At 26.7% G+C, this 13,853-nt stretch overlaps 1 protein-coding gene and 1 long non-coding RNA gene across 2 annotated transcripts in view; one reads left to right on the forward strand and one right to left on the reverse strand.

Moving 5' to 3' along the window:
* LOC129962015 (uncharacterized) overlaps nucleotides 1–7,806 on the reverse strand; it is a 33,199-nt gene extending 25,393 nt beyond the window's left edge. Inside the window, exons 1-2 of the long non-coding RNA XR_008783867.1 lie at nucleotides 7,745–7,806; nucleotides 1,751–1,800 (exon numbers count right to left, since the gene is read on the reverse strand). This is a non-coding gene — a long non-coding RNA (uncharacterized LOC129962015). The remainder of the gene's footprint in view (nucleotides 1–1,750; nucleotides 1,801–7,744) is intronic.
* The window catches only part of LOC129962014 (glutamate receptor ionotropic, kainate 2-like), a 220,625-nt gene that overhangs the window by 88,572 nt on the left and 118,200 nt on the right, over nucleotides 1–13,853 (forward strand). The window contains exon 4 of the mRNA XM_056075680.1: nucleotides 9,000–9,178. Coding sequence (XP_055931655.1) covers nucleotides 9,000–9,178 — 179 coding nt within the window. The remainder of the gene's footprint in view (nucleotides 1–8,999; nucleotides 9,179–13,853) is intronic.

Consider the following 13,853-nt stretch of genomic DNA (forward strand, 5'->3'; position numbering starts at 1 on the left):
TAATTAAAAATTCGAAAAAAGGAACCCCAGGTGCACATTCCCAATCCCCAAGGTATACATGTACCAAATTTGATAGCTGTATATCAAACGGTCTGGCCTGTAGAACACACACACACACACACACACACACACACACACACTGAGCTATATTATAAGTATATATATATATATATATATATATATATATATATATATATATATATATATATATATATATATATATATGAAAACATCTACAAAAAAATTTCAAGTGACTATCTTGAACGAAAAAAAAAATCCTTATGGAATAGAAAATACCAATCAAACAAAATAAGTTTGAGAAAAATGTATTTAATGTTTGTTAAGTTATTACATAGAAACTAATAACACGTGAAATTTCCCAGACTATAAAATGCAACAAACCCCGTTAATTTAACTAAAATTGATTGCAAAGATTTTTCTATTCAACATTTGTGACTCCCCAACATCAAAACCAATGGTTGCAACAACAACACATTCAACTGAATCTGGACTCAATATTTTCATAAACGTTTTGAACGGAAAACATGTATGCAAAATAATATCGCCGAATTGAAAAAAGGCAGTCAACTCTCCATGGCCGAATGGTCACAGCACTGATCTCATAATCAAGAGATTGTAAGTTCGAATCCCGCTGGAGACAATACGATTCATAGTCTGTGTAAATATTTAATTCCTTGATTTTATTTTTGCCTTTATTTCATGTTCCAGAAGATTCTGGACATTTCTTTAGTTTACCAGAAAAATATTCTGGAACTTTCCCTGCTAGTATGAAAGAAGATTTGTCAGTCACTATGCTCTCGGTTCAGAGTTGAGTTAAAAAATTGGTTTAGCTCTACTTCTTGTGTGTGGCATTGCGTTCCACACAAAAGTATCTACGTGACAATATTTATACAAATAATATTAACAGATTAAAAATAACTAGCTTTGTACATAATGCCTTACAATTTTTTCTTAGTTTTGAAGTCTGAGCAAATTCGCTAATTTGGAATTTTTGCGCTACTTTATATTTCACCGATTTTAACTTGTTTCTAAAATAAGTTCTATAATCAGTGTAATTAGCTAAGTGTTTTGATATTTATCAAAATTTGACTTCATATGCACTGAAAATACTAGCATCTGGCACATTAGAAACTGTAGAAAGTTTATTTTCAGAAGTATTATTTCATTAATCTGCCTTCTCTTCAAAACATGATTTTTAACCTTTCAAAAACTGTCAACAATGCTATGCAATACTTAAATTTCCGAATGAAAACATCAATTAATAAGCTCTAAACACTCACAATCACTCTATACACAATTTAAGAAAATGTTTATATCAGTAATCTATTCGTTACAAAGAAATGTGTTTCCGATTTTATTCATTTTCTATTAACTGAAAATAAACTTTTTAAATTATTCCAAGAAAAATATCAAACTCTTAATTAATCATCAAAAAAACTTTAATGTTGCAAGATTAGATATTACATCTTCTAGAATGTCAGTCACTTTTTAATATCACTATTTCAAATAAAGTAATTCGTAAAAGGCAGCTTAATTCGTAAACAGCGAGTTCTGGAATAAATTATTTCCACAAAAAGTAATTGTTACCAAATATTAGGAATTTTCTGTAAATAGCATAAAAATATAATAGATTCTTACAAAGTACGTTTCTTTAAGGAAATAAAGAATATCTTCAAAAATATATGTATAATTTGAAGATTAACACTATTTAAAGCAAAATGTTGTTTACCTGAAATCCTTATTTTCTTTTCTAAGTATTTCCTTTTCTTAAGCCTTTCCCTGAAATTCAAGCCTTATCAATTTGAAAAATAGGTTTATTAAAATACATAAGTTTCAAAACAAGGAAAATTAAGAAATCCGATGCTCTTAACTGAAAATTTTATTTTACAAGACGGACTTTAAAGTATTAGAAAAGATCGACTGTTGAAAGTTTTCATGGAATAAATAATTATCATGCCTTGATTCAGAAAACTTCTATTTCTAATAATTACCAATGGAAGTATAGATAAATTTCTTTTAATCTGCAATTTTTAATGACAAAATATAAGTAAATGTTGAAAACTTTTTTTTACACTCAATATCTCTTTGCTCCTCAAAAACAAATGTTTGCTTTAACCGTTTAGATACATTGTTGGCCATCTATCTTTACTATTTTCTTGATTAGAAACTATTATTACCCGACATAAATTACATACTTTTGTATAATGATTTCTGAAATGCCACTTAAATGGCAATGAAAGGTAGGAATATATTTGAACAAGTTATTATAGGCACATGTGATATTTTACTTCCCGTACGTTACAATAAAATATTCATCAAATTATTTTCCTTTCATGATTAACTGGCAAGAAGTATTATACTCTTGGTGCATTAAATAATATTTAGTTTCAATCAAAATTAGGATGAAAATCCGTGCACTTCCGAACCAGTACTAAATTTGTAGTGTTTCAAAATGTAGAGTACTGTAATTATATATTTTTCTTTAAATTTTTTGAACTATTAATACGTTGAAGTATTACTGGTTTCGAGGAAACTCATATTCTGCAAATAATTGGGTACACATATTGCAATGGGAAATTTGTGTTCAAGTATAATTTAAAAAAAAAAACGTTTATTCGAATGAGTTTGACAAATCTCGACTTTCAGAAATCCCTGAACTCCAAAAATACCTTTTGAGCATTATACTGTTTGTCTGTCTGACTTTCCATCTATCTGCCTGTCTGTTTACATAGATTAAAAATGCTTTCAGGCGGATAAAATTTGCAATATGGACTTAATACAAAATCTGTGAATGTTTATCAAATTTTGAACAAAATAAATTCAGATGGAAAATACTTTGCTATTCGAGTACTAAACTTAATAGTTATAAAATGTAAGGAAATGGATTGATAAAATTTGGTACATAAGTTTAGTATCTATAATATATATTCTTACATATCTATAATGTATATAAATTTTGAATCAAAATTTATTCAAAGGGTTGAGTGTCTTCTAATATGTATTTTCGCCTGTATGCAAACAATTCATAACCACAATGATTTAAGTCAATAAAATTAAATTTGTTATCATATGATTACAAATGTAGTTCCATGGCAAATTTTGGTTCAAATAGTACTAAATAAGTTGGTTCAAAATTCATATCCACGCTACACATTTTTAATTATTGTTCACTAATGCCATGCCTTATTGAAGGGCCACAATTTTATGCCGTGGAGGGGGTGTATGGAATTTTTACTAGAAAGTATGGGAGAAATATTCGGCTAGAATATTTCCGTTGATTAAATGTCGCACCTAAGGTTCTCAATAATCAAGAAATTAAACATAGTAGTTTGAACCTCCAAACTTCTTCAAATATTTATTCGAGAAAAAAATCTGGAGAATAGCAAGAGCTTGCGAGAAGTTCTAAATATTTAGGTAAATCTTTTTTCTCTGACATTTACATTTTAACCTAAATGTTTTGCTTTTTATCCAAAATTTATGATTATTCATTGAGCATCCTACATGAAAATGCAAGTATATGTGAATTTATAAAAATTCCATATGTCGCCAACAGTTGTACATCTTACATCAAAATTCCATATGATGTGATAATTAGTTTTTGTCATAAGATATTTTTATTTAATAATAACATGAGCATAAATGATTGAAACAAATTGAACATCAACAGATTTCCTCAGATTATTCATTAGTAATAGGGAAGATAATTACTTGAAATATCAGGAAATAAACAAATGTTAACAGAAATACACTTTCATTTGATAAATCCCGATATTATTCATCTCCATTTTTATTTTAATCAACTCCTAGATCTCATCTTTAATTGGATGCACCTCGCCTGCGTGAATTTAGTGGGCCGGATAAATTCACACTGTTGCCAACTAATTTATTATCAATGCAAAATTATTACTCTAATCACCTCTTGCTGGAAGAACTGATGAATAACTCACGATTTTCTCAGAATAGAGATCTCTCTCAGTGATTTATTGTTCCAGAAGTGTTTCCGAATTTCGCTTATCGCCAACTGCAGCAATCATTGCAACGTGATGTTGCGATGCTGCTCTTCAAATAATAATGAGCTCTTGGGAATACAAGGCTCAGATCTCTGGCAAAAGTAAATTATGAATAATGACTTCTGTATACATGCACATCTTTCAAAACAACACGAGACAAGTGACTGAAGAGTTGTAATGTTTTGTGCTTACGCATATTATAGGAATTTTGTATAAAACGATGCTCAAGTGAAAACATCGTGTGATATTTTTAATGAAATGCATACCTAACGACTGTTGCGAATCGAATTTTCGTGCTTGGAAGGGAAGCTAGCTAATAGGGAAAACATTTATTTAAATGAAGCTTTTAGTTTAGCTTTACTTCTATTTTTAAAGCAATAAAGAAGTTATTTTATTAATAATAAATTCGCACTTCTGGAATATGTATATTTCAACGATTCTTAAAATCTGCTTTATGATTTCATATTGCAAAAATTTATCAATTGAATCAATTACATTTACCATGCTATAGATTGCTCTAAACGTAGAACTGAAGAACTGTCAATGGCTTTCGTATATCTGCGCAATAATACTTGCAAACCGAACGACGGTGAAGTTGAGAAATTTTGAGAGGCGGTGAAGGTGAAGGAAAAAAAAAGTATGAGTGCATCGAGCGGAAAGCTGTCTTGGCAAAGAGATTAGTTTAACCACATGTAAACAAGTATATATCTAGTCTCTGGCCATGTTTAAAATAAGCATGTATGTCTGACTTAAACAGACTCAAAATGTTTGGAACGTGTTCAGAAGGCATCAAATAAAATTTATGACTAGACCTGGAAATCCTAAAAGCACAATATTCATCAATTAGAAATTTTAATACAAGAATTTAAAATTCTTTAAATACTATTGTTTAGTTGCAAAATCATTCTAAAAGCTCAATTTCTCTATAGTAAATTACATTTTTTAGCTCTTTTTCATTTACCCATAGCAGACTTCCCCCCGTATATCCGTTAGCTTTCCTAATTTCTAAACAATAATAGCTTAGGTCATAAAATTGGTTTACAGGTATAGTAGAAAGGCAATGCGCTACTAGATGAGACTACTTGCACAGACATATTGGTAAATTTTATAATTAGCAGTCCTGTATCGAAAACGGTAAAATATACGAGGAACAATTTATTTACAAAGTTTCATAGAACGCTCGATTTAATAGATATATATTTTGTATATATTAATACTGAAAATATAATGCAGAAAAAGGAACATTTGTTTGGTTACAATTTCGAGAATTGTCATATTATAAAAAAAAGAAAAAAATATTGCCTGTCTTCAGAATTATTTATTTATATAGCTCATAACGCTCTCCATTAGTCATATACACATTTGCACTGTGAACAGGATTTCTCGTTGTACATTGTTCAACATAGTATATCCTATGGAGGCACAGGCATCAACTATGTATCGTCATAGATTCCTCATGAATACTTACGGGTCCGCTGCTCCACAGCACAAATTAAATGTAAACATTAAAGTGTTTTTATTCTCGATTTGCTCTAGTTTCAAGACTCGATAGAGTTGAAATCACAAATAAATGCTTATTTTTGATATTTAGAATATTAATGTGCGCAGCGTATCGTTTTGCACTATATCTCTACAACTTTCTCGTTGAAATTTTCTCGTCGATTTCACCGTTTACGAGATAGAACCGCTAATTCCAAAATTCTTTGATAAATAGCACTATAACATGCCTCATTGAGTTGTGCATAGCCTTTCAACTATACTTGGACAGAAATCTTATGGTCTAAACTATCACCGTTAAAAAGATAAGGTTGTTTTATAATACATACAAAATTCATGGATACAAGTAGGAATGTTGTGTATATTAATAGATATCCATAGAAAAAAATCATATATAACACATGTATAATTTCAATTTTCTTTTAAATTGCACTTGGTTCAACACCAATGAAAATAATGTAATACAATTTTTAGTACTTTGATTTAAAATATATATTGATATCTATGAGAAAATTGTAGAGATATAGTGCAAAATGATATGTTGCGCACATTAATATTAAAATCATAAAATATAACAAATAATTCTTAACACAAAAACTTAACCGGCTATTTTATAATACATTCAGTTAATTTATATTTTATTTAAAGAAAAATCTTTTTTTTTAAGATATACCATACCTCTAGAACAGATTTGTTTGTCCTAAAAGTAGTAGATTATATTATATTTCTTTCCCAAAGATAAAGCCATTTCAAAAAGATATAATAACTTCGTACAGAGTAAACATTCACTATATAAATTACAATGATTATGTAGAACGGTATTATTAATTAAGAGTTGAATCTATAAGAAAAAACTGTAGCATGTTAAATTTTTAAAAGATACTATTATTTGCAAACAATTGAATACAAAACGACACATTTATCCATTAGTTATAAATTAATATAATGTCCATGTCATTTATAATTTAATGTCAATATTTAGTTTAAAATGAATAACTTCTTATTCTGATATTATGTTTACTTCTATTATTCCGATTTAAAATGAATCATTGCAAGTTTTATAGCGCTGTTGAAAGCTTTTGACAAAATGAAAGAATAAACGGAATGTATGGAAACACATGAAAAAGAATTATAGATTAGCATGAAACCAGGCATGTTTATACGCACTTTAAGATATCTACTTCCATTATGTGTGCTTTAATGAATTTGTATTTCAGGGATTAATATAAGCTTTTTCTATTATGCTATTGACTTTTTATTCTATTTGTCAGTTTTCCCTAACTATATTTATGTTCGTATTATTTTAAATATTTTTTTGAATCACTATGTATACGCCATAGAAATTTTAAATTAAGTATCTTGATATGATTCTGATTAATACATTAATAATAATTTAGCAAAGTATGACCAAAGATTTTCAATAGCTTTGAAAAGAGAATTTTGCTTAACCAGTAAATATTTGTAAATAATAGGCTAATATTTAATTGTATTTGAAGATATATTCATGAAATAATGGACTTAGTTTGAAGCAAAGTTAAAAAATTCAAATTATATTTTAAATAATGTTGTTTGGTAGAGTACAGCTGAATACCTTGAAAGTCATAACAAATTCTTAAGTGTCATATTCTTCAATTTTAATATAATACTTTACATAATACTTAAATTTAATATAACACTTTAAGTATTTTCATTCCTATAAGTAAGCCGAAGGTATGTATTTACTAATGAATTACATGCTTTCTGCAATTTTGTCTTGCTTTTCAAATTGGACAAACGCTTTTATCTCATTTACAAAAAATTCGTTCAAACCAATGAAATAAATTTTCAGATCCCAATTTCAAACATTAAACACATAATTATACTCTCAGTTATTATTACAAACTATTTAATCTATTATGATAATTTTAGATTTGTTAACTACAATTATCAATTTCGGCGTTGACGTACGAGATCAGTTTATAGGGTTACTGAAAATTTGACGAAGTTAATTAGCGTTATGAAAGACGTTATTTGCATTGCTTGCGAGGTAAATTAGGATTCGAACTATTTCATCACCAATTTTCATTTGAAATTCAGTGAAATGTTAAAATAATGACACTTACTCTGTGTCAGAAGATATAACTTTAAAAATATTACCTATATAAAGAATAAATATTTTTATTAATTTCTGTACTTTCACTTTATAATACGAACAATCAAGTAGAGCGGTAACTTACCTTTGTTGAAACATGTTTAAGTTAGGTTGATTAGCAAAAAGACGGCAACTCATTCATTTCCAAATGACTTTTGAATTTTCTGGAAGTTATGACGATAAACATTTTTGTTTGAAGTTACAGTCACGGTCGGATTTAGACTAAATGAGATCCTAAGTTATTTGAGATTTGGGTCCTTTATAAGTTCTTATAAGTAATACAGTTTGTGTAAGTGACATTTGCTAAAAAGAATATCTTTCTAGAGGTCCCGAAAAAAATAAGGGTCTTTAACCTAGGGCCTATACCCTAAATCGGACACTTCAAACAAGATAATAAAGAAACTATGCGCTTACCACCTAGGTTATGCTCAATCAGCTTCATGAAAGTATAACCAATATTTTTCGAATCCAGGCAATGACGAGATTCAAATCTACTTAAATGATTACTGAGAGAAATTCATCATAAAATGAAATGAAGGTATATTGTGAGACCAGTAAAGAAAAAAAATTCTTTTTTAGAAATTTATTCCTGTTTGAATCTTTTATATATTTCATTGGGTAGTTTGAAAAAAAAATAAAACTAAACTTGATTTCGGATTCGAGGTGCAGAGCGTCTTTGTTTTTTTTCCCCATTATCGTAACCATTTATTTCAAGTGATTCGAACCCAATCTGAACGTGTTTCATACTGAGACTGGCAACAAATGAGACGGAATGAATATTTTATGACGGTTGCAGTTGTGTAGAGAGGATGAAGTACGTACGAGATAGACTGTTTTGTAATAATAAAAATATGTTAGAATAGTATGTATACTTATTGTTTTTCTTTACTTTTCTTTTAAATTGGACTATGTTTTATTTAATTGTTAGCAAATCATTTTAAAGAAAAAACTGACAAGAAAGAAAAAGCCAAATTTTACAACAGTTCAGTGTGAACTAACTCTGCTAAAAGTTATCTTTAAACTGCTTGAATTTGGAAAAAAAAATCATTAAGTACTGTATGCAATGGATGATGAAACTTAGCTAAACGATAACAATATAATCTCAAAATAATATTACACTGAAAATGGTGGTCTTGAACTTCTAGATTAAAATTTCGTTGTATAGTATTGTTATAGTGTAATTCAAAATTCCATTATTAATGATGTAATATTTATTGAAACATAAATATAATTAGTTTAACATTTTCGATTAGTTTGAATCTGTTATTAATGTTAGATAATAAACTCGCGAAGTAATTATTTCAGGAAGATTAATTAAATAAATTTTTGACTCTTTTCAGCGTTGCCCCGCCTCCAACATTTGATCATGATGGGTAACGAAGGCGACATCAAGATCACCTTGAGTGTTCTGGAAAGGGGCCTTCAATACCGGAATTTGCTCAAAGATGTCAGTAAGAAAGGAGAGACGAACGTCGTTCTGGATGTGCCGGCGTCACACCTGTCTGAGATATTAACCATGGTCAGTTCCGTTGTTTATAATAGTCACGATTAATATTATATTTTAGAAAATTTATTGATTTAATTCTAATTAGATAAGTCCTAATCTGCTTAAGCTTTTGTTAATGTTTTTAAATTGGGAAAATGTATCATAAATTTTTCACTGTTAATTTCATGAGAAATAGTCGAAAAAGTCCGTGCATTCCATGATGAGGAATTAAGGCTACTTATGTCCGCAAGATAATTTTCAGTTATGAGATTAATCTTAATTAGATTTTGATTCTGTGGTTTAAGCGCCATATAGCGGATTATTTAAAAATAAATTGATATTATATTAATAGTTTATTAGTTATTAATCCAGTTCTACTTTTATATATATATATATATATATATATATATATATATATATATATATATATATATATTATTGAAAGTGGAAATTAAGTATTTATTATCAAATTCGGAAACACAAATCAAAATGATTAAGAGTATAAGACATTAAAAACATTCTGATTAGGATAAAATCAGGCCTCATTGCATTCCATTATGATAATTCTTAAATATTTATTAAAACTAATTATAAATTTAATTGAAATTTCAATTTGAAAAAAATATATATATCAAAATTTCAATATTATAAGTGATGTTTTTTTCTACTACTTTTGATGAGAAAACATAAATTCCTGGTTCTAATACAACAATAAAAACTTACTTTTTTCAGGATATTTTAGTGCAAAGTAATTGAATGATAATTAAAGTAAAAAGAAAAATGTTTTTAAATTCTGCAATTAAAAAATGGGATAACCTCCATGATTTAAATTTCTAGACGTTGCTGATATTCATAGCAATTAAAAAAAAATCTTATAAAACATTTCTGGAAAAAATTATTTTAGCCTTATTATAAATTGTTTTTGCTGAAGAAATAGGAGTTGTCGTGGTATTACACATTAAAAAATAGCAGTCTTTATTGCTGTTTCCGATTGTGAAACTGAATTCCATAAATTAGATCTTAGATTCTCCTTTCGTCACTTCACCCAAATAGGCTTTTTTCTCAATAGAAGCATATCTTAATAAGGCCACCTGGAATATAAGGATTCATCAATTTTTATTTTTATATAAAAATATTGAATTTAAACAAACTTATGATAATAACATCTTACTTCTCTGATTGATATAATTCATATTAAACTTATCTATATTTAAAAACGGATTAATTATTAAAATGATTATATTTTATCCAAAAAAATTCTTTAGTTTAGCCTAAGGATTTCGGAGGCATTTTGATTATTTCTTAATTAATGTATAAAATATTTATAAATTTTATCTCTGCAATTATTAACTTTCAATAATTAGAACAAAAACAGCTTCTCAAATAATTGTTTAACAAATGATTAGTAATATGGTATATATAGTATAGTTAATATGGTGTATGGAAGTGTTTATTGTAGTTAACTGCAGTAAAATAAAATTAATATTTCTTCTCTGCTGAAAATAAATTTAATCATCTAATTAACTTTATTAAATCTATCATTTATTTTTAAAAAATTCTTCTTACGAAATTAATTTTAACCTCAAAGGATAAGCTACAAATATTCAAAGAAAAAAACTATTGGTAGTTAAGCTTAAAAACATTAAAAATTGCATTAGGAATTTAGAACTTAAATGTAGCCAATCTTAAAAAAAAAGCATATTAAGAATTTACAAGTAGTAAATAAACATCCTTATAATAAATTAATTACTTTTAATTTGAAGAGCATTAAATAATTATAATAATTTAAAAGTTAAATAAATGTCATTAAAAACACAATAGGGTTTAAAAGTTTGTAAGCTTTCTTAAACTAAAAACTTAAAAAAAGGTTATTTAAAATATCAAGTTCCTCAGATAAATAATGTAATTTTATATGCAAAATTAAATTTACAGATACAGTACGAAATAATTTTTTGACTATGAAAGTTCTGGATGATGCAGCAAATTATATATTGTCCAGTTGTCATGACAATCATTAATATATTGATAATTTTATATAAAATAACAGGAAAATACCCCCAGAATTATTTGATTAAAAATGTCCAACTCATCACGCATATAGAATAAAGATATATAATTAAATAAAAACGTTTTATTATAGAACAAATATTATATGAATTTAATACGCATTTTATACATTATTTCGTTTTTATTTCTCAAATGAAAATGCAATAGTCAAGATTAACTCTATCAGCAGTGAAATACAAAACTTTCAAATCCAGCCTATTTGAAAATTCTCTAATTTCACGCTTGGGTAATACAGGTTTTTATATGCTATGAGATTAAATCAGAAATACGTCGCGAAATATGCAATTCTATATCAAAAACAACATTAAAAATCAGTATTTGATTCTATGTGAATGAAACTAGAATATTAATTCAATAAGAATATATTAAAAGTGGAAATTTTCGAGTCTAACTAAAGAAGTGAATCAACGTGCTAACCATGAACTATTGAAAAACTGATCACGATTGCTTTGCAGACGAACAACATCTCCATTTATTATACGAATCTAAAAATTGAAATTCAAAACTAAACGAAAAAACATTAAGAACATTTAGAAACATAAGATTGGCTTTTAATAAAATAAAAGTAATGATACAACATTAGGGAGTAATGAGCTTCTCAGAAACAGTATTATTAAAATAAACAAGGTTGATTAAATGTGTTAATAAAATCATTTATTCCATTTAATATAAAATCCAATGTCATTTATTTTCTGTAAAATTACATCACAATCAATTGGATAATTTTTTATTGAAAAAAAATCAATGTAAAGTACACCAATTAATCACTTAACTAGTTTATTTTATTTTTTATCTAATAAGATAACACTTTCTATTTTGGGAATATTTTCTTATTTTGATTCAAATAGAAATCCATTCAATACTTGACTTATATATGTATTCGAAATAATTTTAATGTTGAATTATAATCGTAATGGTTTATTCTTTGCTTAGAACTATCAAAATTCGATAAATCGATGCACGTATAGCATACGGGCAAAACAGTTAAGCGGTTGAGACAGCATTTCCAATTTAGGAAATAATCTTATTTGTTAAATAAATTAAATTAGTAATCAATTCATGTTTTGAAATGAATTTATGGTATGCTGATGAATTTAAGTTTTTGGCCTCTAACATTTTATATATTATAATTAAAATTGCAATGGATCGGTAATTTATAATCACTTGCTTCATTTTATGTACAAGGATAATTTTTGTTTATCCAAATGCATTGATTTTCAAAGAAATGTTAAATAAAATTGAAATATTATAAATTAATAATTTGTGCAATGTTTAGTAATAAAAGAATGTATGTTATGAATAGGTATGTATCAATTTTCGATTTATGGAAAAAAAATCAATATATAAAAAATTCTATTTTATTACATTAGTTTTTGAAAAAATATTGATTTATCAGTAACATGACGATGAATCACGGGTCACGATATAAAAATTGATGTAATAAATCGATACTCAAAATTGGTTTTCGTTTTCAGTTTTTATTTTTGTTGCGCTTCACGGTTTTTTTTTCCACTCATGTGCAATAATTTTTGTTAATATTTCTATAAATATTGCTATATTTTCCTATATAAAATATTTGCTTTACGCATTTTATTTTGTAATAAATTGTTTTCTGTGACCTAAACTAAAAGACGCCAGCAACAGTTTTATAATTAAATATCATAAAGGAACTGTGCATATTTTAATTTTAGATATATAGAAATATTATTTATGTTTTATATATAATTATATATTTTTTATGCTTTATTTATTTTAAAGAACTGAAATCTTTTACAGAAATAATGATGAAAAAATTGCGTAAAAATTTTTAATACTTTACTGCACTCCAAATATATTTGTTCTACAACAAATGCTAAACATTCTTTCACTTTAAATTCATTTTATAACATTTGTCCAATTGATTAATTCAGATATTAGGGTCCAATTATTATTGTAATTAAAATTCACTTAAAACTTACTGACATATATTCATAGTAAAGAACAAAACTGATTTTGTAATATAATTTTATTTAAAAGGAAGTCTTATTTTTTAATTCTTGTTCTAATAATTTTCTTAAAACTACGAAATATCCTAATTTACAGTAATAATTTTGTAAACATTTTTACTGTCATAATTCGCATTTTTAAAAAAATATTTGTATCAATGCTCTATGAAACCAAGAGAACAATGTATAAATCTCCTTACTAAATAAACTTTAAATTGAAATGCGTCTTTATTTAGTCAGTAATGCAAACATTTACTTATTGTACGATAATGCAGTAATGCATTAACAACTAAATATAACCAAGATATGATGAGTAATGTTCCACAAAAACAAAAATGCTACTGATAACTTTGAACTACTGATAACTTTAACAGTAACAATGTTTTAACAATGTACTACTGATAACTTTGAAATTCTGTGTTCAAGATATAAAAATAAAATATCAAAGCAGTAGCACAAAATTAAAATTTTCAATAATGCATTGGAATTAAAAATTAAATATTTATATGAAGCTACAAGAGATATCATACAATCTGGAGTAAAACATACAACACTTTTTGAAGTCTTACAATAATGTACTTAAGGGAGATTAGTATCAGCGCTTTTAATGCAAGATAGTATTATAGCGAGATACAAAGATGGAATTTTCATTTAAT

Source organism: Argiope bruennichi, chromosome 2 (assembly GCF_947563725.1).
Source record: "Argiope bruennichi chromosome 2, qqArgBrue1.1, whole genome shotgun sequence".
Classification (NCBI taxonomy): Eukaryota; Metazoa; Arthropoda; class Arachnida; order Araneae; family Araneidae; genus Argiope; species Argiope bruennichi.